The sequence below is a fragment of the Pelophylax lessonae genome, assembly GCF_965119305.1.
Source record: "Pelophylax lessonae genome assembly, chromosome: 9".
NCBI lineage: Eukaryota > Metazoa > Chordata > Amphibia > Anura > Ranidae > Pelophylax > Pelophylax lessonae.
The window spans coordinates 155,535,219-155,561,488 of record NC_138776.1 but is presented as its reverse complement, the minus strand read 5'-3'; the positions used below and the strand labels follow the sequence as shown (position 1 = coordinate 155,561,488).

At 42.6% G+C, this 26,270-nt stretch overlaps 1 protein-coding gene across 4 annotated transcripts in view; it reads left to right on the top strand.

The window, feature by feature from the left end:
* The window catches only part of ZSWIM8 (zinc finger SWIM-type containing 8), a 177,317-nt gene that overhangs the window by 55,351 nt on the left and 95,696 nt on the right, over positions 1–26,270 (top strand). For all 4 annotated transcript variants that reach the window (XM_082269386.1, XM_082269385.1, XM_082269388.1 and 1 more), the window contains exons 2-8: positions 887–1,040; positions 2,907–3,001; positions 12,674–12,846; positions 16,257–16,364; positions 16,672–16,753; positions 17,454–17,574; positions 17,798–17,999. In XM_082269386.1, the coding sequence (XP_082125512.1) occupies positions 887–1,040; positions 2,907–3,001; positions 12,674–12,846; positions 16,257–16,364; positions 16,672–16,753; positions 17,454–17,574; positions 17,798–17,999 (935 nt within the window). The remainder of the gene's footprint in view (positions 1–886; positions 1,041–2,906; positions 3,002–12,673; positions 12,847–16,256; positions 16,365–16,671; positions 16,754–17,453; positions 17,575–17,797; positions 18,000–26,270) is intronic.

The following is a 26,270-nucleotide window of genomic DNA, read 5'->3' as shown; positions in this document are numbered from 1 at the left end:
TTCGCACATATTTCATCAGTGTGGAGGATGGGTAAATATTTAGTGATAATATTTTTAACACTATTGAACTCAAGACTGTAGGGAAAGGGCAAAGTTATGGATGGAATTGATTTGGACTTGTAAGAAGAATGCTGTTTGTTATACTTGTGGTCATTAGTTTTTTGATTTTCTGTTATAGAAGTAACCCCATAATGGCACGATTGTGCTGCATGGAAGAGGTCTGCACGATCTCTCTTTAGGGCCAAATGGTAGGCTCTGTTAATCATCCACTTGGGGTAGCCTCTATTAAGAAATCTTGTAGACAGATTACTGGCTTCTTTTTTAAAAGATGCAATATTGCTACAAATCCTACGCAATCTTAGGACTTGTCCCACTGGAATTCCCTTGATTGTGTGTAGTGGGTGGCTAGAGCCAGCATGCAGAAGGCTGTTACCTGACAGAGGTTTTCTGTATAAGCCAGTAACAACCCTCGTGCCAACATGACTTAGAGTAACATCCAAGAACTCAATGCTATCAGTGCTCCTATGGCCAGTAAAGTTTAGATTTAAGTGGTTCTCGTTGAGATATCGCAAAAAATAATCAAGATTAATATCATTATGACAGACAAAGATCAGATCTTCTATGTACCTGTAAAACAAAGCGATCTGATCTCTGAAGGGATTTCTACCACCAAAGATGTGGGACCTTTCCCACCATCCCATGTAGAGATGGCACCCTCAATTTCGTAAACATTTTTGGCACACTGTGCTCAAAAACAAATCCTCCTGCTGATAAAGAATGAGGTTTGGTTTTGCAAGTTACTGTAAAGTGAGATATTGTAAAGAGAACTGTACTTATAGTTTGACGTAAACATTCTGCTGAAACCTTTTGTATATTCTCATTTTAGATGGACTTGTGAACCCCTTGGTGGAGCTGTCTGCAAAACAGGTGGCATTTCACATTCCATTCGAAGTAGTGGAGAAGGTGTATCCTCCAGTACCAGAGCAGCTGCAGTTGCGTATAGCATTTTGGAGCTTTCCGGAAAATGAAGAGGACATAAGGTGAGTTGGGTCTATTGTCATATATTCACGCATGCATCTTGTAGTCCCATAATTCTCTTATACTGTAAACTTTGAGGCTTTGAGGGCTCGTATGGATGGACAATTAGGAGACCGAGTCCTCCCTGCATCAAGCCTCCCCCTAGTTGTTGCCTGTAGACTTACTGAGTCCTATGAGCAGCAATCACTGTCTGTTTTGTAAGGTGCAGTGAAAAGCCTGTGAATAGCCTGGGGTTGGATGGCCTCTTTAAAGGCTGGCTACAGGTGAACTTAAAGCTGTACTTCGGTAAAAATGAAAATGCTCCCTTACAGTGGGGCTGCCCATGCACTACAAGGGTTAAATGCTTGTTTATGTGTAGGGCAGGGGTCTCCAAACCTTCTAAATAGGGGTCCATTTTACTGTCCTTAAACAATGCCCCTTCATTGGTATCAGTGGGAGGTATGTTCCCCCATTATTGGTATTGGTGGAAGGAATAGTGCCCTGTTGTTGGTACTGATGTAAAAGAATAGTGTCCCATTGTTGTTATCTGGGGATGGAATAGTGCCCCATTGTTGGTATTGATGGGAGGAATAGTACCCCACTATTGGTAGGAGGAATTGTGCCCCATTGTTGGTATCAGGGAAAGGTATAGTGACCCATGATTGGTGTCAGTGGGAGAAATAGTACCCGGTCGTTGGTGTCACTGGAAAAAATGATGTCCCATTGTTGGGGGTCAGTGGAAGGGATAAGGACTTGTTATTGGTGTCAGAAGGAGAAGTAATACCTTTTTGCTGTTGTCAGTGGGAGCAATAGTGCCGCCTTGTTGGTATCATCTGCAAGAAATTTGCCCCACTGTTGGGGTCAGTGGAAGGACTGGTGCCAGGTATCTGTGGGAAGAGTAGTGCCCCAAGGGCCGGATAAAAACAAGTAAATGGCCGCAGGTTGGAGACCACTGGTCTAGGGGAAGGGAAAAGCAGCTTTACTTACCTGATCCTCTGAAGATCGTGCTGCCCTATGCTTGGGCACTGGACTGTTCCTTAGCATCCTCTTACAGTTCAGGGGCAGCCCCACTGCAGAGGAGCATTTTGGTTTCCCCCAGAGATTATCTTAAAGCTAGCCGGTAATCCCAATGTGTTGCATCTTCTTTAGAATAACAGATATGTGGTACCATGTGGAGGCAGATATCATCCCTTAATAATCTAGAGCAGTGGTCATCAACCCTGGTCCTCAGGGCCCACTAACAGGCCAGGTTTGCAAGATAACTGAAATACATCACAGGTGATATAATTTGCTGCTCAGTGATTGCAATACTCTAGTCTGCATCTCCCCAAGGTAATACTTAAAATCTGGCCTGTTAGTGGGCCCTGAGGACCGGAGTTGAGGACCACTGATCTAGAGGATTGTCATCCGGAAAGTTGGAACTGTTAGAATTTAGGTAAATACAGTTGGACATTATGATGTTGCCTTCTTCAGCTGTACTAGGAGGGTCTATTGAAGCTAGACTTCTACTTATTTGGCTGATGTTGGGTATGTTTGGGAAAATTTTCTTTGCCAGAAAGAGATTATACAGTCCCGTTTTTAAAATTGGAAGTGGATGAACATTTTACAACGTAGCCAAACTCTGCCACAGTTCTTTCAGACTGTAATTTTTTAGGTTTCACGTTTCAGGGGCCCACTTAAATGGGAAGCATATATCAGTTTAGTTAAGATTTCCTTATCTGTTTATCAACCAGTAATAGCCGATATTATTTTTCCATTCCTTAGTGACATCCCTAGTGCCTTTACAGTAAATTCATAACAAGCGGGTATATGTGAGATAATAAAGGCTAAGGATGTAACAGATATACAGATCTACTATATAATATTGTTTTCTCTGCACATTTCTACAGGCTTTACTCCTGTTTGGCAAATGGAAGTGCAGATGAGTTCCAGAGGGGAGAACAGTTATTCCGCATGCGAGCCGTCAAGGATCCTCTACAGATTGGTAAATATTTTAGTTATAATTTTTGAATATTTCAAATTTATGGCACTGACTGGCCTGACTCTTAAAGCAATCCAAATGGCCATTAGTGTCATTCTGCAGGGCTCAGACCTGAGCAAGAGTTAAGTACCACCCCAGAAATAAAAAGCAGAGGACGGCTGTATGCCATGAATTTGAAATCTTTTATTCACCATCTAGATACTGCATATTTGAATCCCTTGCTCTGTATCCACAATTTAAAGGGTTTTCAAACTCCCTAGTTCATTCTTTATGTTAAATATTTGTTATTTTGGCTATATCCTGTGTGATGAAAGGGAAACTTAAAGTGGATGTTTATCCATGCTAACTTAAACAGTCAGCAGCGCTCTACAGTGAAAGAGTATATATACAAAATATATACCACGCGCCAAAGTAGGGTTCCAGATGGAGAGATAAATAAACAAATAAGTTACCAGATAAATGTAAACTGAATTACCAGATAAATTTAAAAAATTTTAAGAGAAAAAGCAGCTGCTGTACAATAAAATATATGTATAAAAGAATGGATTTTTAAAGGAAAAAACCACGTACAGCGCTGTATGTGTTTTTTTCTTTTAAAAATCCATTCTTTTATATATAGCGCTCTACAGTGCTTAGTTTCATAGGGGCACTTGACTGGCAACCAATCTCTTTGCCAATCAAGTGCCCCTATGAAAGTTTTAAAGGGTCCTTTAAATTGGACAGACTCTGACACCTGCCCATTCAGTTAGGAGTGACAGAGGGCCACCCCCGGACAAGGTATACTAACCCATTCACAATGATTACTGCTTCAGGAGTTTATAAGCCCTGGAATCAGATTATTTTGGAGCTTACCCGGGTAGATGATGTTTCTGCCCACCCCGAGTGACAGCATTTATGCCTGGCAATTGGCTGCTCAGGCCCATACACTGTTGCATGGGGTAACCACCTGTTACCCCCTGCCTGTAGAAAGGCCAAAGATGAGACAATGCTTCTCACTTACTATTTTAAGTCACGCAAATTATTATGTCTGTGGATACATATTAGACAAATTATATGTAAAATGCATAACATGCACTTATTATGAGTATTTGTGAGCAAGCGTCAAAAGCAAAAAAAAAAAAATTATGTTATTCTTAAAGATGCCACAAGTACAGAATGGCATGGTAACCAGCATTTTTTAAAAATAACCTAAAGCCAATTTGTTCTGAACTTTTATGGGGTTACTCTAATTCATGTAATAAAAACCTATGTCTGTGTCAGTTACAACATGCGTTTACCATCAGAATACCATAGCTCAAGCGTGAAAGATTCCCCCATTCACCCTGAGCGTGTGGATGGGGGAACAGAGTCAATTGTTTGTTAAACTTGCTGGTTTAATAGAAAAAAAAAAAAAAGGGCTCCTCCATGGGCTTTCTTAGTTCTTAGCATTTATTCTTGTCCCCGGGAAAGAAGAATGATAAAGAAAAACTGAGTGCATCAGATAGTGCAGGTAAAACACCCTTTAATCAATAAAATATAAATAAAATGTGCTTACAATGAAGGAACTTGATCAGGCAGAACATATTGACAGGGTAAATCCACTCCCATCAGATGTTTGCTTACAGTACAGATGCGGAAATATTATTATTATTTTTTTTTTTAATTTTTTAAAATGCTGACGAAAAAAGAGATATTGTGTTGTAGTGAAAGGCTGTAAAGTTTACTGAACAAACCAGGGGTGAAAAAATGGCAGTAATCATTCAGAGTGGTTTATATTAAAGGACAATCAAGCTGGCAACCTGGGAATGAAGTACCTAAACTGGAATTGCATTTTTTTTTTATTAAAGGGTTTTTTACCTGCGTGCTCTTTTTGTGCTTTTATTCTTACTCCTAGTTAGATTTGCCTTTGGATATACTGTACACAGAGGCTTCAAGGATACAAGGTACGGGTTAGCCATGTCACACTTGAAAATTCTGTCCTTACCTAGTGATGTATGCTTTGCCATACTGCTTTCAACTTTGATTGCTAGCTGCACAGATGCTTTTGTATATGTGTTTAATGCTCATGTCATTAGGTCAGTGAAAGTTTCTCCCACATGATCCTTGGTGAGTAAATGCTTTTTTTCTTTCATTCATTGACAAACACAGCTCCTCATCTTCTTGACTACATGGGTTATACTGCCCCCTACAGGAGTAGAACACTAGGCAGGAAAGAACGACTACGCCTATGGGGCAGTCCCAGGGGGTATACTCCCACTCTCTGCTAAAGGCATTCCATTTTTTTCTGCCTAGTCAGGAGTAAGGACCTAGTTCTTGCTAGGATCCCTGGTCTTGACGATTTTCTTTTTTAAATGGAATTTTTCCTTTTTATTATTGTGTTCCTTTTGAGAATCTACAATCAATTGCCTGACTGGGTGACGGACTGGATAATCTAGATCCAGAGGGTTCCCCAGTCTGGCCAGCAAACGCCTGCAGACCGCAGCTCCGCCTGCAGACCGCAGCTCCGCCTGCAGACCGCAGCTCCGCTACGAGATCGCAGCTCCGCCACGAGATCGCCCCACTGGACGGGGGCTGGCCTGCGAGTTAAATGTCTCGTGACCTCATACAACCTGGCTTCGGCCTGAGTCGCAGCATTTCCTGGGCTGACAGCACCCACATTACAATGGAGCGGTGGTCTGTCCGGAGCGGTGCTCTGTCCAGAGCGGTGCCCACCCTGTTCCTGGTGTGGTAAGTAGCGGTCCCCCTTGAGGGTTTTGCGGTGGACGTGGGCTCCTCCCTGGGATGGTTGGACCCCCCGGTCTCCCTTCCTTTCTCGGTGGTCTTCTGCAGGCCTTTGTCAATCCTCATCTGCCCACACCTCCCCCCCCCCATGGGGTGGACATACCTTTTTAGGTATGTCTGGGTGTTGAGCTGGCGATGGGGGTGGGTGGGGAGCGCGCCGCTAGCAACCAAACATTCAAACTTTGGGAGGAGGCTGTGCCTGGTGGGGGCACCTGCCAGGGCCCCTCTTCCTTTTGGGATGGTTTTCAAGCTCCTGGGGTGCCCCCTGGGGCACCCGGGAGCCGTGTGGTGCCGCCATTTTCTTGTAGCTTTTTATGCTACAGATCGGTGGCCATGTTTGTGTAGCCTCTGTGGCCATTTTCTTGTGGTTTCCCATTGAAAATAGCAGCGCCCATGAGTTTGAAGCTGGATGGGCGTTGATTCGTCGGTGGGAGCCACTCCTCGGCCTCTAGTGCTGATCCCTTGATTTTTCTCTTCCTGATCATCACATGGTGTGCAGTTAGCTCGGTGCTGTAAGTGCCTGATTGGTGGTGGTGAGTTTTTGTGGAGTTCTCTCTCCCTCTGCTGAAGCAGCGGTAGTGCTCTGTGCTGGGCCTTGTGGTGCCACCAGTGCGCTGGGGTGTCCCTTGCAGTTTGATACACTTTGTGTGGGTTCCCTTCTCCATTAATGGAGTCCCTGCAGCATATTTCACCACCTGATCCCCTCTCAGAGGCTGCCGGGCCCTCCAGGTCCCGACAACTGATTGCACTGACGGCGGTCCTGGAGTGCTTGGTGTCCAAGGTAGATTTGGTCCTTGGAAAACGCGCTAGCAAAAAGCGTCCCCCGCCTTCACCTGCTTTATCTGTCTCCTCAGATCCTGAATCTGATTTAGCCGCCGCGAACGTGAGTTTTCTTTCTGGGTCTGCGTCCACGCACCCTGCATGCTCAGATAGGATGATTCCTCTGCCTCTCTAGCTGCGCATGAAAAGGCGCTAGTGGATGCGCTCATTGTATCAGTGCGGGAAACCTTAAAGATGGAGGATGCGACCAACGCAGCATCAGAGGCGCAGATTGTGCTTAGGGGTCTGGAATTTTCGACTTCAGGGTGTCCGGTACACATTAAATCGGACAATGCCACGGCCGTGGCTTATGTCCATTACCAAGGGGCACAAGAAGTGCCCTGGCGGCTCAGGAAGTAGCCGGCATTTTGGGGTGAGCAGAACATTTTGTTCCAGCCCTCCCTGCTGTGCACATTCCAGGAGTGGAAAATTGGCAAGCGTATTATCTCAGTCGACAGGCGTTGGACCAGGGGGAATGGTCACTTTATCCGGAGGTATTTCATCAGTTGTGTCTCCGGTGGGGTACTCCCGAGGTGGATCTGCTGGCCTCTCATCTCAACAGGAAAGTACAGAGGTTTGTGGCACGGTCTTTGGATCTAGCCGACGCCTTAGTGGCTCCTTGGAGTCAGTATCTTCTGATTTACGCCATTCCTCCTCTCAAACTTCTGCTGAGACTTCTGCACAGGATCGAGGCAGAAGGGATTCTGGTCATTCTAGTGGCTCCAGACTAGCCTCGCCGGTCTTGGTACGCCCATCTGGTACGGCTTGTCACTGATGCTCCTTGGAGACTTCCTCTCAGGGAAGATCTGCTGTCCCAAGGGCCAATTTTCCATCCTGCTTTACAGTTGCTGGCTTTAAAGGCTTGGCTGTTGAAAGCCAGGTGCTGAAAGATAGAGGGTTGTCTGAATCTGTGATTCCTATGCTCTTAAGGGCTAGAAAATCTACCTCTAGGAAGATTTACCATGGCACTTGAAAGGCGTACATTGCGTGGTGTGTGTCTCTTAGGGTTCACTCGCTCCTTTTTGGTGGCTCGGATCTTGGCTTTTCTACAACAGAGGGTTGAGCAGTGCCTGGCCTTGAGTACCATCAGGGGCCATGTTTTGGCCTTGGTGGTTTTCTTTCAATGTCCCTTGGCCCCACATTCCTTGGTGCGTACCTTTTTATCCAGGGAGTTCAACACTTGGCTCCTTCAGTGCGATCTCCATTGCCGCCGTGTGATCTCAATTTGGTGTTGTCAGTTCTCCAGAAGCCTCCTTTTGAAAATATTCAGGCGGTTGGCCTTTTGGGTGGCTATTACTTCTGTGCGCAGGGTGTTGGAGCTGGTGGCGCTGTCTTGTCCTTCACCTTACCTGGTGGTTCACAGGGATAAGGTGGTTCTTCGTCCGTGTCTGTCGTTCCTTCCAATGGTCGTCTCTGATTTTCATTTAAATTAAGACATTGTGTTGCCTTCCCTGTGTCTCAGACCTCAGCATCCTAAGGAAATTGCCTAAATTTCTCAGACTCACTATTTGTCCTCTCGGATGGACCTCAAAAAGGGTTGGCTGATTCTGCTGCGACCATTTCCAGATGGATAAGACAGTGATTCAGGCTTATTCCATTAAGTGTTAGGTTCTTCCTTTCCCTGTTAGGGTGCATTCTACTTGGGCACTTAGTGCTTCCTGGGCCTTCCGTCATCCGGCGTCAGTGATGCAGGTTTGCAAGGCGGGTACCTGTTGGTCTGCGCACCTGTTCACAAAGTTTTATAAGGTGGATGTGTTGGCATCAGCGGATGCTTCCTTCGGCCGCAAGGTTTTGCAGACTGCTGTTTAGAGGATTGATCCTCTTTGAGGGTGTTTTTATTTTTTTTTTAAGGGGGCTCCATGGGATTTTTAGCTTACCGTAAAATCCATTTCTCTAATGTTCATTGACAGACACAGCACCTATAGCTCAGTACTCAGTACCTATAGCAGAGAGTGGGAGTATACCCCCTGGGACTGCCCCATAGGCGTAGTCAAGTTCTTTCCTGCCTAGTGTCCTACTCTTGTAGAGGGCAGCATAACCCACGTAGTCAAGAAGAGGAGGAGCTGTCTTTCAATGAACATCAGAGAAATGGATTTTGCGGTAAGTCAAAAATCCCATTTTTTCTCTTGCTTTCATTGACAAACGCAGTTCCTGATCTTCTTAACCAGTGGGTTATACTGCCCCCTACAGAAGTAGGACACTAGGCAGAAAAAGTCTGGCTTTGCATATGGGCAGTCCCAGGGGGTATACTCCCTCTCTCTGCTATAGGTACTAAGTTTTTTTTTTTTTTTTTTTCCTGCCTAGTCAGGAGTAAGGACCTAGTTCCTTGCTGAGATCTCTGGTCCTGGCATTTTTTTCATTTTAGATAGAATTTCTTTTCTCCTGGTTTTTCCCTGTGAGAAATTTTTTTTTTTTTTTTTAAGATAGAATTTTTTTTTCTGGATTTTTTTCCTGTGAGATCTACAATCAACTGCCGGACTGGGCGGCGGGCTAGATAATCTAGATCCAGTGGTCACCCCAGTCTAGCCAGCCCGCAAACCTCAGCTCCGCGCTCGGTCGGCCGCGACATCGCCCCACTGGACAGGGGCTAGCCTGCGTTAAACGTCTCGCGAGGTCGCATATGACCGGGTCTCGGCCCAATTCACAGCATTCCTCCTGGCCAACAGTCCCCCTATTTGGAAGGAGAGGAGGTTCTATCTGACGCGGTGCCCTTCTGGTTCCTGATATGGTAGGTGACCATCCCCCCTCTCCCTCTGGAGGGTTTTTGGGTGGATCTGGGCCCCTCCATGGGATTGTCGAACCCCTGGGTGGGTTCCCCTTTTTCCTGTTAGGCACCCCCCCCCACTCATTGGTCTGGTGGTCCCTGTGGGCCATATTGCCCCCCCCCCTTTCACTGACACTGGTGCTGTGGGGTGGCCTGGACCACCGCCTGAGGTGGGGGCAGGGTGCGGGGTGGGGGGGGGGGGGTACGCCGTCGGCAACCAGGCGATCGGCTGTGGGGGTGGGGGCTGTACTTAGTGGGGGCTCCTGCCAGGGGCCCCCCTTCCTGCCTGTCCTGTTTTCTGAGGCCTAGGGATCCCTCCTGGGTCCCTGGGAGCCTTGTAGTGCTGCCATTTTCTTGTAGCCTGTGTGCTTAGTGCACGGCGGCCATGTTTGTGTAGTCCGGCGGCCATTTTTCGGTGGTTTGCCATTGAAAATAGCATCCGCCATGACAGTGGAGCCCTCTGGGCTGCAGTTTTGGCGGTAGGAGCCCCTCCTCATCCCCTGCTGCTGACTCTTGTATCTTTTTGTTTCCTGATCCCCGTTCATGCAGTGCAGATTCTCCTGGTGGCTGCAGTGCCTGGTTTCCGCGGGGTGTGGAGTCTGGGGGGGTCCTCTCCCTCTCTACTGAGGATCGATTGGTGCTCTGTGGCTGGCAACCGGGTGGGCAGCCAGAGCGGTGAGGGTTGTCCCTTTAGCATTGTTTGTTTTTTTTTACAATTTTCTCTTTCGCTCATTGACGGATACAGCTTTTTATCTTCTTGACCGTTGGGTTATACTGCCCCCTACAGGAGTAGGACCCGGTGGGGGTTATCCCATAGCAGCGTTTTACACTTTTTTGTGGGGTCCCCCTGGTGACTCATGGAGTCTTTGGAGCACATTTCCCCACCTCGTCTCCTCTCTGAGGCTGCAGTGCCCCCTGGGTCCCATCCATCGATGCACTGACGGCGGCCTTGAGTTCTTAGTGTCCCGGGTGGAGGTTGCTTTTGGGCGACGGGCTAGCAAAAAGCGACAACCCCCCCGCCTCACCTGTCTCCTCAGATCCTGAATCTGATTCGGCCACCGCGGACGTGGGTTACCCTGCTGAGTCTGCGCCCACGTGCCCTGAATCCTCGGATAGGAAGATTTCTCTACTTCTGCAGCCGCGTACGAAATGGTGCTGGTGGACGCACTGATTGTAGCTGTGCGTGAGACCTTAAAGATGGAGGATGAAGCTGCGGCGGAGGCGCAGGTTCCCTTTGGCATTCACAAGCCATCCAGAGCAGAAAGGTGTTCCCTTTCCCCTCCTATTTTGACAGAATTGTCACTAAATAGTGGGGACAACCAAAGCTTCCCATTGGGGTCCCTAAGCGATTTTGCTAGACGATATCCCTATGAGGAGTCCCTTCTTAAGAAGTGGACTGTTCCACCGATGGTGGACCCTTCGTTTTCCAGATTGAGCAGGCGACCATGATTCCGGTTGAAAAGTCCCCGGCATTTAAGGACCCGGCTAACAGGAAGGCAGAGGCTGTGGCTGTGAACATTCTGGCTGTTTCAGCACTGAGGCCGATATTCACCATGGCTCTGGTGTCGCAGACTCTCACCAAATGGTCTAGACTTTTGTGGTATGACCTGGAGGGGGAGTAGCCCCCTGCCTTTGCTGAGCTGGTGGACCAGCTCGTTCAGGGGCTACAGTTTATCTGTGATGTCTCTATGTATGCAGCTCCCCTAGAGGCTCGGTTCTTTGTTTCGCCAGTGGTCCTTCGGCGTATCTTTTGTCTCAAATGCTGGTCTGCGGACCAGACTTCTAAAAAGGCGTTGACTGATGTTCCATTTTCAAGAAGATCGCCTGTTTGGTGCTACCCTGGATGACATTAATAAAGGTCTCATGGGGGGAAGGGTACTTTTCTTCCACAGGCTACTAGGGGCAAGGACCCTCGTCGTAGGCGTTGGCCCCCCTTCTTGCCTCATAAGAAGTTTTTTCGTTCCTCAGGGTCTACTGATAAGGGATCAGAGCCTTTCGGGGCCTCCTCTAGAGGCTCCAAATAAACTTGGTCTGGCGAGTCAAGAGTGGGCTTCTCCAGACCCGCGGACAAGGTCCCTTCAGCATGAAGGAGCACCATCACCTGTATCTGGGGTGGGGGGGATATCTTCGCTGGTTCCCGGACCTGTGGACTCCCCTAGTACAAGTCGGGGGTTCTTGAGATCCTTCGGTCTGACGGTGATTCAAGCCTATTCCATCAGTGGTCAGGTTCCTCCTTTCCCTGTCAAGGCGCACTCTACTTGGGCGCTCAGTGCCTCCTGGGCCTTTTGAGGGTGTATTGTTTTTTTTTCAGGTGAGCTCCAGTTGTTTTGGTTGAGCTCCTGTTTACCTGGATGGCTATAGTTAGCCTTGGGAAATTGTATTTTCTCTGTTACCACCCCTCCTGTTTAATGCTTCCTTGGGACGTCCCAATGGTTAAGAAGATCAGGAGCTGTGTCTGTCAATGAACGAAAGAGAAAATTAGATTTTTGACTTACCGTAAAATCGGACAAAGCTCCCTCCGCTTTCTGGAGTTGCAATTCTTCTGACACTGCTTGTAACAAAACTGAGTGGCTATAGCAGAGAGAGGGAGTATACCCCTGGGACTGCCCATAGGCGTAGCCAGACTTTTTTTCTGCCTAATGTCCTACTCCTGTAGGGGGCAGTATAACCCAATGGTTAAGAAGATCAGAAACAGTGTCCATCAATGAACATCAGAGAATGGATTTTACAGTAAGTCAAAAATCCAATTTTTTAGACATGGCTGTTATAAAGCTAACTCGTAAGAACATTATTGTGCTAAAACATTTCATTTTTTATTTCATTTTGATTTTGGCTCAGGGTGGCCACAAATGGGCAGTTGTCTCCCTTATTTTCTAGTAAGTGTCCCTAATAGGGGTTTGGTCATGTGGTTTTTAGACACGAGTCATCCCACCAGCAAGCTGTTAAAGCAGACAGCCATTCATACGCTACAGAGGCATGCCCTGCCCCGCATCCACACACACACATGCAAGAGGCATGTATAGGTGCAGCTGCAGGGCATAGGGATGCCTCCACCGCCTATGATTGACCGCTTCCTGGCAGGAAGCTCAGGGGGTTCAGAACATGTGTCTGAACATGTCCGAGCTCATCCCTGGTTGCCATCCCCTCTTGTGACTTGACTGATAAGACAAAAGAAGGATCAGCGAGAATATCTCATAAATTGTACACAAAGACAATTCGAGTTGGGTTGAACTTGGGCTGTTTATAATAATTCTTCGTTTGTGGGGCGTTATTTTTTGTTTCATATAGTACCTTGAGCAATAGTAAGTATTTTCTGTTTCCACTCTTTGCAGGTTTCCATTTGAGTGCTACGGTGATACCGCCACAAATGCTGCCTCCAAAAGGGGCCTACAACGTAGCTGTGATGTTTGACCGCTGCCGAATTACATCTTGCAGTTGTACCTGTGGAGCTGGAGCCAAGTGGTGTTCCCACGTTGTTGCCCTCTGCCTCTTTCGAATTCACAATGTTCGTAACCTGCAGTAAGGGGGAGGCTTGAATACAACTTCCACTACTTTCTACTGTTTGAAATCAGTTGGAATGTTTGCACCCTTGCCTCCACAGTACCATCAAAAAAGGAAAACCTGTTTCCCTACATTCTGCGATTGCACTTATGTAGCCACCTCTGAATCAGTCACACACATGGTAGATTTGCACCCAACTAGAATTTTTGGAACTTAAAAGAGAATATAGGCTTATAAACTGTTAAGTGATACACAGTCAAGTGTTTCAGTACTCCAAATGTGCTTTAGTAAAATATTAGCTTCTTGCCAAATATTCATGATCTCTAAATATATATTAATTTAGAACACAAGTCTCCTTAGGAAAGACAATCTCTTCCTAACAGCTGCACGTTTCAGACTGGATCATGTGTTATGTGGCCCAGCCTCCACACACGCTTATGCAAGTGTACACCTGTTTAAAAATATTGCACTTACAAGTTAGAAGATAAAATCAAGCAGTAAAGGCTACCTTTACTGCTTGATTTTTATCTTTTATCTTGTAAGTGCAATATTTTTTAAGCCACTAAAATATAGTGTGACAATACTGCACAATGAGCCCTTTTCTTTCTCATGCATGAGCTTCATATTGCTGCCCGAGTGAAAGATACAGCTGACTCGAGGTGTGAATAGGCGAGTGTGGAGGCTGCAACGCTAATCCTATAACACAGGATCTAGTATGAGACGTGCCGGTGTTAGGATGAGATTGGCTTTCCTAAGGAGACCTCTGTGTTCTACACTTTTCATGATCTCCTATAATTTAGAGATCACGAATCTCTTGTAAGAGGCTAATATACTAAAGCACATGTGGAGTATTGAAGCACTTGACTGTGTATCACTCAACATTGGAAGAAGTGTAATTTTTTATTTGTTTACGTTGGAAAACAATATGGACACTATTTATTATTTTAATATGGTTTGGTTTGTCACATTTTGTTACATTTGTATCACATATTTTCTTTTTCACTTAATGATTTTTTCACTCATTTGCACTTTGTTGATGGTTCTTAGGTAGCAGACAGCGCAATCTTTTAATCTATCATTCCTTATCCTGTATTCGTGTTTTTTTTTTATAAGTAGAGCAGTCTGTCTTTTTTTCTTAGAGTGTGAGGTTTACGAGTTATATATGCTTTTATAAACTGTTAACTAGCGATCACCCTTCCTAGTATCTGAGTTCTGCAATGTTAATAGGCAAGGTTGAATGAGCAATTTTCTCTTTTAGAATAAGTTTGAATGCGCAAAATAACAGGTATAGGTACAGAAACTGCTAGCAGGTAAACATGATGCTGTGAAACAAAGAGTCGGCTAACTATAAAAGTAAACTGTTCCAAAAAATTGATAAACAGGTAATTTTTTAAAATTTCTTTTATTGTTTTTTTTTTTTTTTTTTTTTATAAAGATGATACATCTTTTATCCCAGACCATTCAGAATTTGAGCATTTTCCTTTGTGTTTATCATATTTTTTTAATTGTTATACAGTGAATATAGAATTTCTTTTAAAAAATGTTGTTTTTGGTTAGATTTTTATTTTCATTTTAGTTAAAGCAGAAGGAATACAAACAAAAAAAATTGCCAACCAGAAGTCAAATAAAACCTAAATACACACCTGTGCTACCAAATAATTAAAATACCTATATGGACCCAAGCTGCTGCCAAAAAGTCCCAATGCAGTCTGAAAACTAAAATTGTAAAAACCCCAAAGGGGTGCAGAGCTTTGTCATGAACAATTGAATTGAATGTGCAAACCCAACAATATATGAAAACAGTCCAACATTAATAGTAGTGCATAAAAGTCCAATACAATAAAGTGCTCAATGCTTGTGTGATTCCCAAATGCAAAATGCGTGACTTGTGTAAAAATTCACTCAATGGAGGAAAAGCTAAATAAAGACCTGCGCTACAAAATAAATAAATGAATACATACATAAATAAACCCGGCTGCTGCCACAAAGTGCCAAAGTGCTCTGAAGACTGAAAAAGTAAAAACCCCTCAGGGTGCAGCTCTACGTCACCAACAGGTAAACTCAATGTGCAAACCAAACAATATATGAAAACAGTCCTACATAGTAGTGCATAAAAGTTCAATACAATAAAGTGCTCAGTGCTTGTGTTTTTCCCAAGCACAAAATCTGTGACTTGTGTCAAAATTCATCCAATGGAATGATGGTGTTCTGAAAAAGTACTGCCCAGGTGCACTCCAGGTGCCCCCAAACTTCTCCCACTCTCACCAGACACTATTGATTCCTTGTTTTGTCAAGTGAGTCAAATCAAGCATTTATAACACCCTGGCATCTGTTTGGGTGTTTTTACGTGTACCACATATGAGGGAAAATGATCAGTGCCAAGGAAAGAAGAGAGCGCTTTCCATAGTGAAGTAACATTTATTAAATAAAGATAAAAGCCAATGCAATTACATCATTGTACATATAGATTGCCGGTATCAGAGTAGAAATTATGTTACAGGAAGTGCAGTGGCTTTTATTTTTGTTCAATAAACTTTACTTCAATACTTTTTTTTTTTTTTTTTTGGTAGAATAGAATTTGAGTCGTTTCAACCCAAAAACCTTTAGAGCCGGTTCACATTAGCGCGACACGACTCCTTACTACTTCGGGGGCGACTTGTGCATTAGATTGCACCACGAATTCGGAGCGACTTGCAGGGACTTCACATAATGTAAGTCTATGCAAGTCGCTCTGAGGTCGCCCCCCCGAAGTAGTACAGGACCCTTTTTCTAAGTCGGAGCGACTTGTGTCGCTCCTATTAGAACGGGTCCTGTAGCGGTCAATGGACCGCGAGGGAGCGCGACTTGTCAGGCTGACAAGTCGCCTGATAAGTTGCGCTAGTGTGAATGGGCTCTTGCTTACCTGCTAGCTATTTTTTTTTTGTTTTTAATTGTGCACAAACTGCAGCGCAAGCACAGTACAGTGTTCAGACCGGCATCTTACAGGAGTAGGGAGAGTAGCTGGGTGCTGTAATAATGTCACTCCTGTGTGTTTGCACTGGAGTAACCTCATTAGGTCCTGCCCAGTAGTATAAGCAAGAATAAAATGGGTCCAGTAGTATAAGCAAGATTACAATGGACCCAAAAGGAAAGACATGGCAGTACTGGGGATGGAGAGGATTTGGAGAGCTTGGACCTCAAAAAGTTGGAGGAAAGCACACCCTAAGATACATGTCATAATGTGCAAGTATCTTCACACTTGCACTTTATGGCAAATCAAGGCTGTTTTCGCCATGCCTTACTTCGGCTTTTAAAAGTGTGTTAAGTGCATAGTATGGCACTTATACTTCACAATAGACAAGTCATGATTTTAGTTTTTTTTTATGGTTACATAAATGATCTGAAGTATCCGTGTAATTGTTCTACTCCACACAGGCATCAGCTGTCTGTTTACGAGCTCCAGTTTCAGAATCCTTATCTCGGCTGCAGAGAGATCAGCTACAAAAGTTTGCCCAGTATCTTATCAGTGAGCTACCACAACAGGTGAGTATACAGTCCTATGCACATATCAGACATATACCTATGCTTGGATGCATTTTTTTCATTCAGTATTCAGCAACTTTTTTAAGGAACTGGGTGATTTAGGGGCTGTACTTGTCAATTACATCAATTTGACATACTGGGATCATTCAGAATTAATTGACAGGTGTAAGTCATCTGCAGTTCACCCCCTTTTAATGGGCTTTGCATTCCTATAAATTAGGAGAATGCAAAACCTGCTTGACCCAAACAAGCCCATCAACATAGGCCTACAGTAACACGTTGTTTGTTTGATTTTCCTGTTCTTCAGATCCTCCCCACTGCTCAACGTCTTTTGGATGAACTGCTCTCTTCTCAATCAACTGCCATTAATACAGTGTGTGGAGCTCCAGGTATCACTGATCCTCTGCAATATGGAATAATTTTATATCTGTGTGGAAACTTAAAGTGGAACCTTACCCATAACATCTTGTTCTTTAATGCAATAATGTTCTGTAGCAAGAAACATGCATTCCACATTAATAACTATGCTACCAAAATTAGTGTGCGCTGTAAATTGCCTCTGTTTTTCTTACTGGAGGCTGCCATTTTGCTGAAGCCCAGAGCCCCTGAACAGCAGTAAATCTTTAGGCTGTCAGGAGATTGGCCTCTAAACATTTGGAACATTGCCTAAAAATAGAAACTAAGCATGTGCAGAGCAGGATGAGACTGTGTATTACTGGATTTTAAATAGTATAGGCACTTATTTTATAATGCTTTACATCGGTATACCTGCAAAAGGGCCAGCCTGAAGTGATCTAACCGGATTTAATTTTCTGACTAAAGTTTCATTTAAGTACACATTGCTGTTTTCCTCTGGCATCTATTAATGCCAAGTATCCTTGTTAAGTCTTATGGCACAGCAGGAAAGCTGTCATACAAAAAGGGGATTACGAAATTAATTATTTTGAAACTTTTTACTGCACAGTAACCGGCAAAGGGGGAATTCTAGCATTGACATTCTACTGCATGATGTTATAGGGCTGATTAGGAGTGGTACGCTGTGTATTAACATTGATTTTAAAGTGAGCTAAGACTGGCTCTTTATTCCAGACCCCACTGCCGGACCATCTGCATCTGACCAGAGCACCTGGTATCTGGATGAATCCACTTTGAGTGATAACATCAAGAAGACCCTTCATAAGTTCTGTGGCCCTTCTCCTGTTGTTTTCAGGTATATTCAGCACTTTACACAATATATACTTGATGCAGTAGCCAAATAAAGAACCAAACAATTTTAGGAAAATAAACTGCATTTTTATCTGGTGTACATATTTCAACCTTCTATTAATGTTTAACACACTTCTATTATGGTAAAATTCTCATTCTTTAATACAGTTTGTAACTGTTTCAGTGGTCTTTCAGACATAATGTTTTTACTTTGTTACACTCAACAGTGATGTCAATTCCATGTACCTCTCATCTACTGAACCACCAGCTGCAGCAGAATGGGCTTGTCTTTTGCGCCCTTTACGTGGACGGGAACCTGAAGGTATCTGGAATCTTCTGTCCATTGTTCGGGAGATGTTCAAGAGACGGGACACCAATGCAGCCCCTTTACTTGAGATCCTAACAGACCAGTGTCTCACTTATGAACAGGTATGGATCATGCGCTAGGAAGCATCTCAAAGGGCTTCTGTACACAGACATTTGTTTGTGTTGGAGCTATTTTTTCCCTAATACAAGTTAGTAGAAATGCAAAAGCAACTTTGAAGGCACTCAAAAGCATAGCAAACACACTTGGAATTTAAGCAGCATGCACCTAAATTCATGTGCATTTGAGCTTCTTCACAATCCTAAAATGCTTAAGGCTTTTATCACATTTAATTTTTACTAACAGTTAAATTAAATCGTAACTTTACTTTAGATCACTTTATCTTAAATACAATCTTTGCTGCATGAGAACATCAGAGACTGAATGTCTACCTAATTGAGTCTGGGCATTTTTATCTGTCACAGAATAAGACTGCACACAGAAGAAAATAATTTTGGCTGTGTTTTACCGCAACGCATGATGCTGCACAGAACTGTGCAGATTGTTGCAGTGCTGTTTATTTTGAATGACCCCCCTTTTCATCACAATGCATGTACATTTTAGCATACCACAATGCACATGTGTGAACCATCTGTGTTCTGGTATGCTGTGTTGATAAAATTCAAAATGAATGTGCTGCTTTAATGCAAAAAGCAAAATAATGCATGTTTATATGCATGTGGTAATATACTACAGCAGTCTGAATCCACCTTTTCAAATGCCTTTTAATATAATTCTGCTGGTGGGATCCACATAACACTAAGCATGACCACACATGGACCAATAGCTGCTATACAACTGTCTGGCAATGACGAGGGTCACAGCAGCATGCTGCCTGCCAAGGATCCACCTCCTATACACTACAGGTTTCAATGCACTACTTTTTAATAATGCTGTTGGGTTTTTATTCGTTCGCCAAACATGTTTATATATAAGAAACAAAGTTATGGGACATATTATTGAGTTTTTTCATTTTATGTTTTGTTTTTCTGATTTTATAGAAAATGAATACAGTATCTAGTACAGAAAGATATTTTAGAGCAAAGCCAAAACCTGTTCCATGTGTGCATATGCATGGTAAAAGAGTCAACAAAGCAATGATTCATGCACTTATTAAACAAATTTGTTGCACCTTTAATCCTGACTTAATAAGGGAAATTATATAAGGATTGTCAATAATACCAAAGCAAGTATTTGATATAATTTGGGTCTGTGTTGCAATGGGGAACATATAAGGTGGAAAATGGTCTGAATGAGCTGTGACAAATGGTACCTGAGTCTATAGATACTGGAAGGGCATGTCAGAGAGATCTGGAACGTTCGAGTTATTGGAGTTCAGGTCCCTCTTTCCGTCATCAAACTTTCCTAAATATCTAGGGCTGGCTTGTTGCAACCATGCATATAGTCAATGTCGTCAGATCTCATATTATTCTTATCACTATCATAATTTGTATAATTCCATACCTCTTCACTGTGAGGTTTTTCCCCATCCTGTTTGATCTACGAACAATTCGTATTAACTAGGGGGACTGGAGGGGGCAAAATGTAACTCTCTGAATAAGAAAAATATCTCAGCTTCTGTATAGAAAAAGCTTGAAAGGGTAAAGATTTTTTACTGGTAGAGTACTCCTGTCCTAAATCTTTTCTTCTGCCTACCCCTCTTCTCATCTGGTTCTTCAAATTTGTTTTCTTTTTTGTTACCTCTTAAAAACAGTGTGATGGTTCATTTGGCCTCTAGGTGTTTAAGACTCAGGGAGGAGGCACCAGAAAGTGTGTAACAGAGAGACGCATTGGATGTACTGTCTGGACAGTATGTGTGTGTGTGTGTGTATGTGTGTGTGTGTGTATACCTACATACACAGTGGGTATATAAGTATTATACAGGTCACTTTTTTCTAGGTAAATATATTTCTAAAGGTGCTATTGACATGAAAAATTCACCACATGTCAGTAATGTAAGGGTAATCCCAAAACTCACGGGTTTCAATAACATTTTGACTGTTGAAGCCAGATTGAAAATTATATTTATTTAGACAAACATGTAGATAGGAAGCCATGTTTGGAGAGCAAGTCAATCACATACATTCTGTTGGCTTAATGAACATTGCTCTATCTGACTTAGGGTTTCTAATACACTTTTATACAGTAAAGTGGGTGGAACCTAGCTAATTTCTTTTGAAGTCCCATCTGGTGACATTTTGGAGTCTTTTGGTATGCGGACGGCCATTCACATAGACGTGTCACTTCCAAGTTCTTTAATTGACTTCCAGTTTCGTTCCTTGAACAAATCTTTAAAGACTTGAGATAGCAATCTTGCAAATGAAGGGCTGAACACAACAGCTGCTCTAAAATATGACTTCTCACACAATATATATCCAATATATCTGCTTAATCACAAATCCATGCCCGATAATCATAAGTAAATATTTGATAAACAAAATGGCTGCTTCCCTTTTCCTCATCAGTAACAACCCATGCAAACCATACATACAAAGAAACCAAAACAAATAAGTTCAGAAATAAAGTTATGTGTAATAAAATGGAATGATACGGGGAAAAAGTATTGCACACGCTAACTGAAATCTATTTAATACTTGATGATAAAATCCTTTGTTGGTAATATATTTACCGCAAAAGATGGTGACATGTTTAATATTTATTTTACCCACTGTGTGTGTGTGTGTGTGTGTGTATATATATATATATATATACAGCCAGGTCCATAAATATTGGGACAGCGACACAATCCTAATCTTTTTGGCTCTTTACACCACCACAATGGATTTGAAATGAAACACAAGATGTGCTTTAATTTGAGGGTATTTACATCCCAATCGGGTGAATGGTGTAGGAATTACAACAGTTTGTATATGCATCTCCCACTTTTTAAGGGACCAAATGTAATGGGACAATTGGCTGCTCAGCTGTTCCATGGCCAGGTGTGTGTTATTCCCTCATTATCCCATTTATAAGGAGTAGATAAAAGGTCCAGAGTTCATTTCAAGTGTGTTATTTGCATTTGGAATCTGTTGCTGTCAACTCTCAATATGAGATCCAAAGAGCTGTCGCTATCAGTGAAGCAAGCCATCATTAGGCTGAAAAAACAAAACAAACCCATCAGAGAGATGGCAAAAACATTAGGTGTGGCCAAATCAACTGTTTGGAACATCCTTAAAAAGAAAGAATGCACCGGTGAGCTCAGCAACACCAAAAGACCCGGAAGACCACGGAAAACAACTGTGGTGGATGACCGAAGATTTCTTTCCCTGGTGAAGAAAACACCCTTCACAACAGTTGTCCAGATCAAGAACACTCTCCAGGAGGTAGGTGTATGTGTGTCAAAGTCAACAGAAGTCAAGAGAAGACTTCACCAGAGTGAATACAGAGGGTTCACCACAAGATGTAAACCATTGGTGAGCCTCAAAAACAGGAAGGCAAGGTTAGAGTTTGCTAAACAACATCTAAAAAAGCCTTCACAATTCTGGAACAACATCCTATGGACAGATGCGACCAAGATCAACTTGTACCAGAGTGATGGGAAGAGCAGAGTAAGGAGAAGGAAAGGAACTGCTCATGATCCAAAGCATACCACCTCATCAGTGAAGCATGGTGGTGGTAGTGTCATGGCGTGGGCATGTATGGCTGCCAATGGAACTGGTTCTCGTTCTCTTGTATTAATTGATGATGTGACTGCTGACATAAGCAGCAGGATGAATTCTGAAGTGTTTTGGGCAATATTATCTGCTCATATTCAGCCAAATGCTTCAGAACTCATTGGACGGCGCTTCACAGTGCAGATGGACAATGACCCGAAGCATACTGCGAAAGCAACCAAAGAGTTTTTTTAAGGGAAAGAAGTGGAATGTTATGCAATGGCCAAGTCAGTCATCTGACATGAATCTGATTGAGCATGCATTTCACTTGCTGAGGACAAAACTGAAGGGAAAATCCCCCAAGAACAAGCAGGAACTGAAACAGATGCAGTAGAGGCCTGGCAGAGCATCACCAGGGATGAAACCCAGCATCTGGTGATGTCTATGCGTTCCAAACTTCAGGCTGTAATTGACTGCAAAGGATTTGCAACCAAGTATTAAAAAGTGAAAGTTTGATTTATGATTGTTAATCTGTCCCATTACTTTTGGTCCCTTTAAAAAGTGAGAAGCACGTATACAAACCGTTGTAATTCCTACACCGTTCACCTGATTTGGATGTAAATACCCTCAAATCAAAGCTGAAAGAATGCAGTTAAAGCACATCATGTTTGTTTCATTTCAAATCCATTGTGGTGGTGTATAGAGCCAAAAAGATTAGAATTGTGTCGATGTCCCAATGTTTATTGACCTGACTGTGTGTGTGTATGTATATATACACACACACACACACACACACACACATACACATACACACATACACACACACACACACACACACACACACACACACTATAGGCGTTTTATTTTTTTTTTTTTGCAAACTAGGATTGGGCATATTGAGGTTTGTACATTTTACTTTATGCATTGTGATATGTATGTTTCCTATGAGTGGTGCCAATAATGGTTTCCTAATTCGACCTTTTATTCTTCCGGTTTTTGCATATATATATATATATATATATATATATATATATATATAATATTTACAATATATTTTAATAGCAATTCCAATAGTTTGTTGCAAATATTTGTAATATACATTTAATATTATATTTGTATGATTTTAACAAGATTTTAAATCATGCAATCTGGGTGTTTCTAAACATCACTGATTTTAATTATTGTCAATTAGGGATGTATTACCATTATCTATTATTTGTTAACAATGAACATTGGATTCTTATTGGAAGAACAGTCATTCTGCATGGCAATGATCACTTGGCTTTCTGTCTTTTTCACTAATAACACATAATATAACCTAGGTTTTCGGGCTCTTCTGGTTTTATTTTGTCCACCAGGGGTGTCAGGTCTGCTGTTACTATAAAATGGACTGTAATCATTCTTGGTCTGTTTAGTTTCCCATTTTGGCACCTCTCAATTGCACACGTCACTTCCCTTCTGCTTCATGTGTACATTGCAGCACAATAATACTTTTGCTCATAGCTTTTTAAGTGCATACCAGGTGGTTTTGCTACGGAATTCAGCGGTTTAGCGCTCTGTAGAAAGTATCAGTGGTCAGACAAACGATTTGACAAATTCGAGATGGGAGACATAGGGGTTAACAGGAACATTATATTACACTTGTGTGTCTGAATTATATTTATTATTATTGGAAAAAGCTATACCTGGAGGGGTTTTTAAACATTTGCTGTTCATTTTAAGGGAGAGCTGAATTCTATGTTCACCTCGCTTGCGGCTACGCGTATTTTGATCGATCTGTGTATGACATCTGAAGGTGGCGGACCACTGCTCCTGAGTGGTTAATATTTTTGATGTGGTCCCTCCCCCTTTTGGAGGACGAGGGGCTTTCTATCAGCTTATGGTGTGATAGTGTTATTTAAACAGCTATTGTTTGGTGCACTAGTTAGCTCTGAAAAAGGGGGTATAGTCCTCAAACAGCATTAACTGATGTATAGACTAAAGGGGCAGGACATTGTACGAGACATTTGGTCCTTGGTTTCGGGTCAACATTGTGGCTTGAGTTTTACTTTGTGCTCACTAACAAATGGCTCTTGTGAGTATAAAGCTTCAAGCAGATTGGGTGTCAACACCTTAATCAACCCTCCATGTTTGCCTATATGTCCTTGCACACATACACATTTACAGGCATTCAGAGGCAGAGGAGTGTTCCGGCAGAAAAAAAAGCCAAATGCATCTAAACATTAGGCATGTTTAGCGCTTGAACAATCATTTCAATAACCAGAATGATTATTCTGGCAAATAAAATTAATGCACATCTAAACGTGTCTAAACACATTTACAAAACCTAGCTTTAGGTGCCTTTTTGCAACCTGCCAGTGTGCATATGAGGCCTCTATGTGTATTTGTTGTGTTAATGGTGCTTGTGATAATGCACAAGGCTAGTGCTCTCTCTTTTTTCTTGTTTTGGTATTTAGAACTAAAGATCTTCCAAATCTGAAGAGGGCAGCAAAGCTTAAAGTGTTGCTGGGCACCAAACAGAATTTTTAAATTAATTCTCCTTTTGCCACTAGTTTCTACTGCTTAAAGTGGTTCTAAAGCCTTACGTTTGTTTTACCTGAATGCACTCTATGCATCAAGGTAAAACACCTTCTCTGCTGCAGGATCCCCCCTAGCCCCCCCCCTTATTCTTACCTGAGCCTGATCTGATCCAGCGACCTGCAGGAGAGCACCAGCTCTCGTTGCGGTCTCTCTTCTAATTGGGCAGATTGATAGCAGCAGGAGCCATTTGCTCTCGCTATTGTCAATCAAATGCTCTGATAAGGGGGCAGGGCCGAGTTACCTGAGCTATGTCAATAAACACAGACCGGGGCGGCTCGGGGGTGAGCCCACACAGGTGCCCCCAATGGAAAGCTGCTTTCCATGAGGGCATTCGCCCAGGTCACTTATTCGGCAGTTTAATAGCAGTGGGAGCCATTGGCTCTCGCTATTGTCAATCAAATGCTGTGATAAGGGAGCGGGGGGCAGGGCCAAGTTACCTGGGTTATGTCAATAAACACAGACTGGGTGGCTCGGGGGTGAGCCCACACAGGTGCCCCCAATGTAAAGCTGCTTTCCATGGGATCACTCGCCTAGGAGTAGGGGCCGGCGGGGGACCCCAGAAAAGGAGGATCAGGGCTGCTCTGATCAAAACTATTGCACAGAGCAGCTGTAAGTATATAATTGCTATTTTATTTAAAAAAAAAAAAAGGTTTAATTTCCCTTTTAAAACACTTTATTTTTTTTATTATCACTGAAGTGTTTCTTTTTAATGTGCTATGGAGAAAATTTTAGACAAAAGAGAGTATGATTGGCAGTAGGTACAGAAAAATGAAATAATAGGAAGTAGAAGAGAAGATAAAAAGGAAAAAATAAACCATTTGGGGGGTAAAAAGAAAGAAGACAAGTCTCTTGCTAAGCAAGAAAGCTTTTGCGGAAATGTTTGCTCTATGCTAGCTAAGAGGCCTCTGGGAGGTTTGTCGGCTGCTAGGAACCTTTGTTTCGTAGTTCTTTGTGTGTTGAATAATAATGAAGTTGTGACACTATTCCATTCCATTGCAGGAAAACAATGACATCAGGAGACTCCTTGAAACAAATCCAGGAGACGACATGAAAAATGCATTTATTCTGTGTACATGAATTTTTATTGATCAGTTCATGTACAGTTTTTTATTTGACATATCCATTATTTAGGCAGCTGTGAGGGGGAAATTGAAAGTGTTACTAAAGGCAAACTTTTTTTTTTTTTTTTCTAGTTTAGGATAGAATGCACGGGATCTTAGAAAACCTGTTTTTAGTGCTACCTCTGCCCTGTTGGAGAGATTCACCCTCTCTATTTATCGTGTTTACCATTACTGTTGAAAGTAAAAGTAAAAGAAATTCCCACATTTTGGGTTGTCTCAGAAAAGTAACAGAAGGGAAATCGTCTCCAATGAGGACACTCTGGTGACCCTGATGACACGCCGTTATTTCCTCAATTTGGAGGGATTTCCTCTCACTTCCTGTTTTGGCTATGGGACAGGTAGTGACAGGAAGTTTAGCCTTTAGTTACACTTGAAGGGTGATCCAGTAATATAGAATAGCGCCAGTTTAGGAATGCTATTAAGAACTTGCCCACTTGTGTGAAGAAAGACCAAAATCGTTTTCTATAAAGTTGAAGTATACCCAATAGCCTTATTTTTATATTTATATATATATATATATATATATATAGATAGATAGATAGATAGATAGATAGATAGATAGATAGATAGATTAGATTAGAGAATGGTTAAAAAAAGAAGGGCTAAATCCCCTCTTGGTTATCACTAAAACAGGTGTCCCCATTAGAAAGTTTCTTTTTCTGGTGACATCTTTAAAATGTTAGATTTCCCAATTACTTTCTATCCTGGTGACAGTCAGCAAGACAAATAGGGTGAATCTACCAATGGCGGCAAATACCATCAAAAATAAATATACCAATAAAGTTGGGCCTTCCTATCTTCTACCATAAAAATCTTGGATCAATTTCTTAATGGGATTTAATATATCAATAATGTGCAGCTGTCCCTTTTAAGTGTGAATCACTAATGATACAAACAACAATAGAAAAAAGGTCCGGCGCTACTATTGTTTCAATTAATACAATAAAAAAAGTAAGTCCGTAAATTTGTGTGTCAAATGAAATCCAAGTAACAAACTTTGCCCAACACCGCAAGATAGTAGATTATCAAATAGATCTCCTCT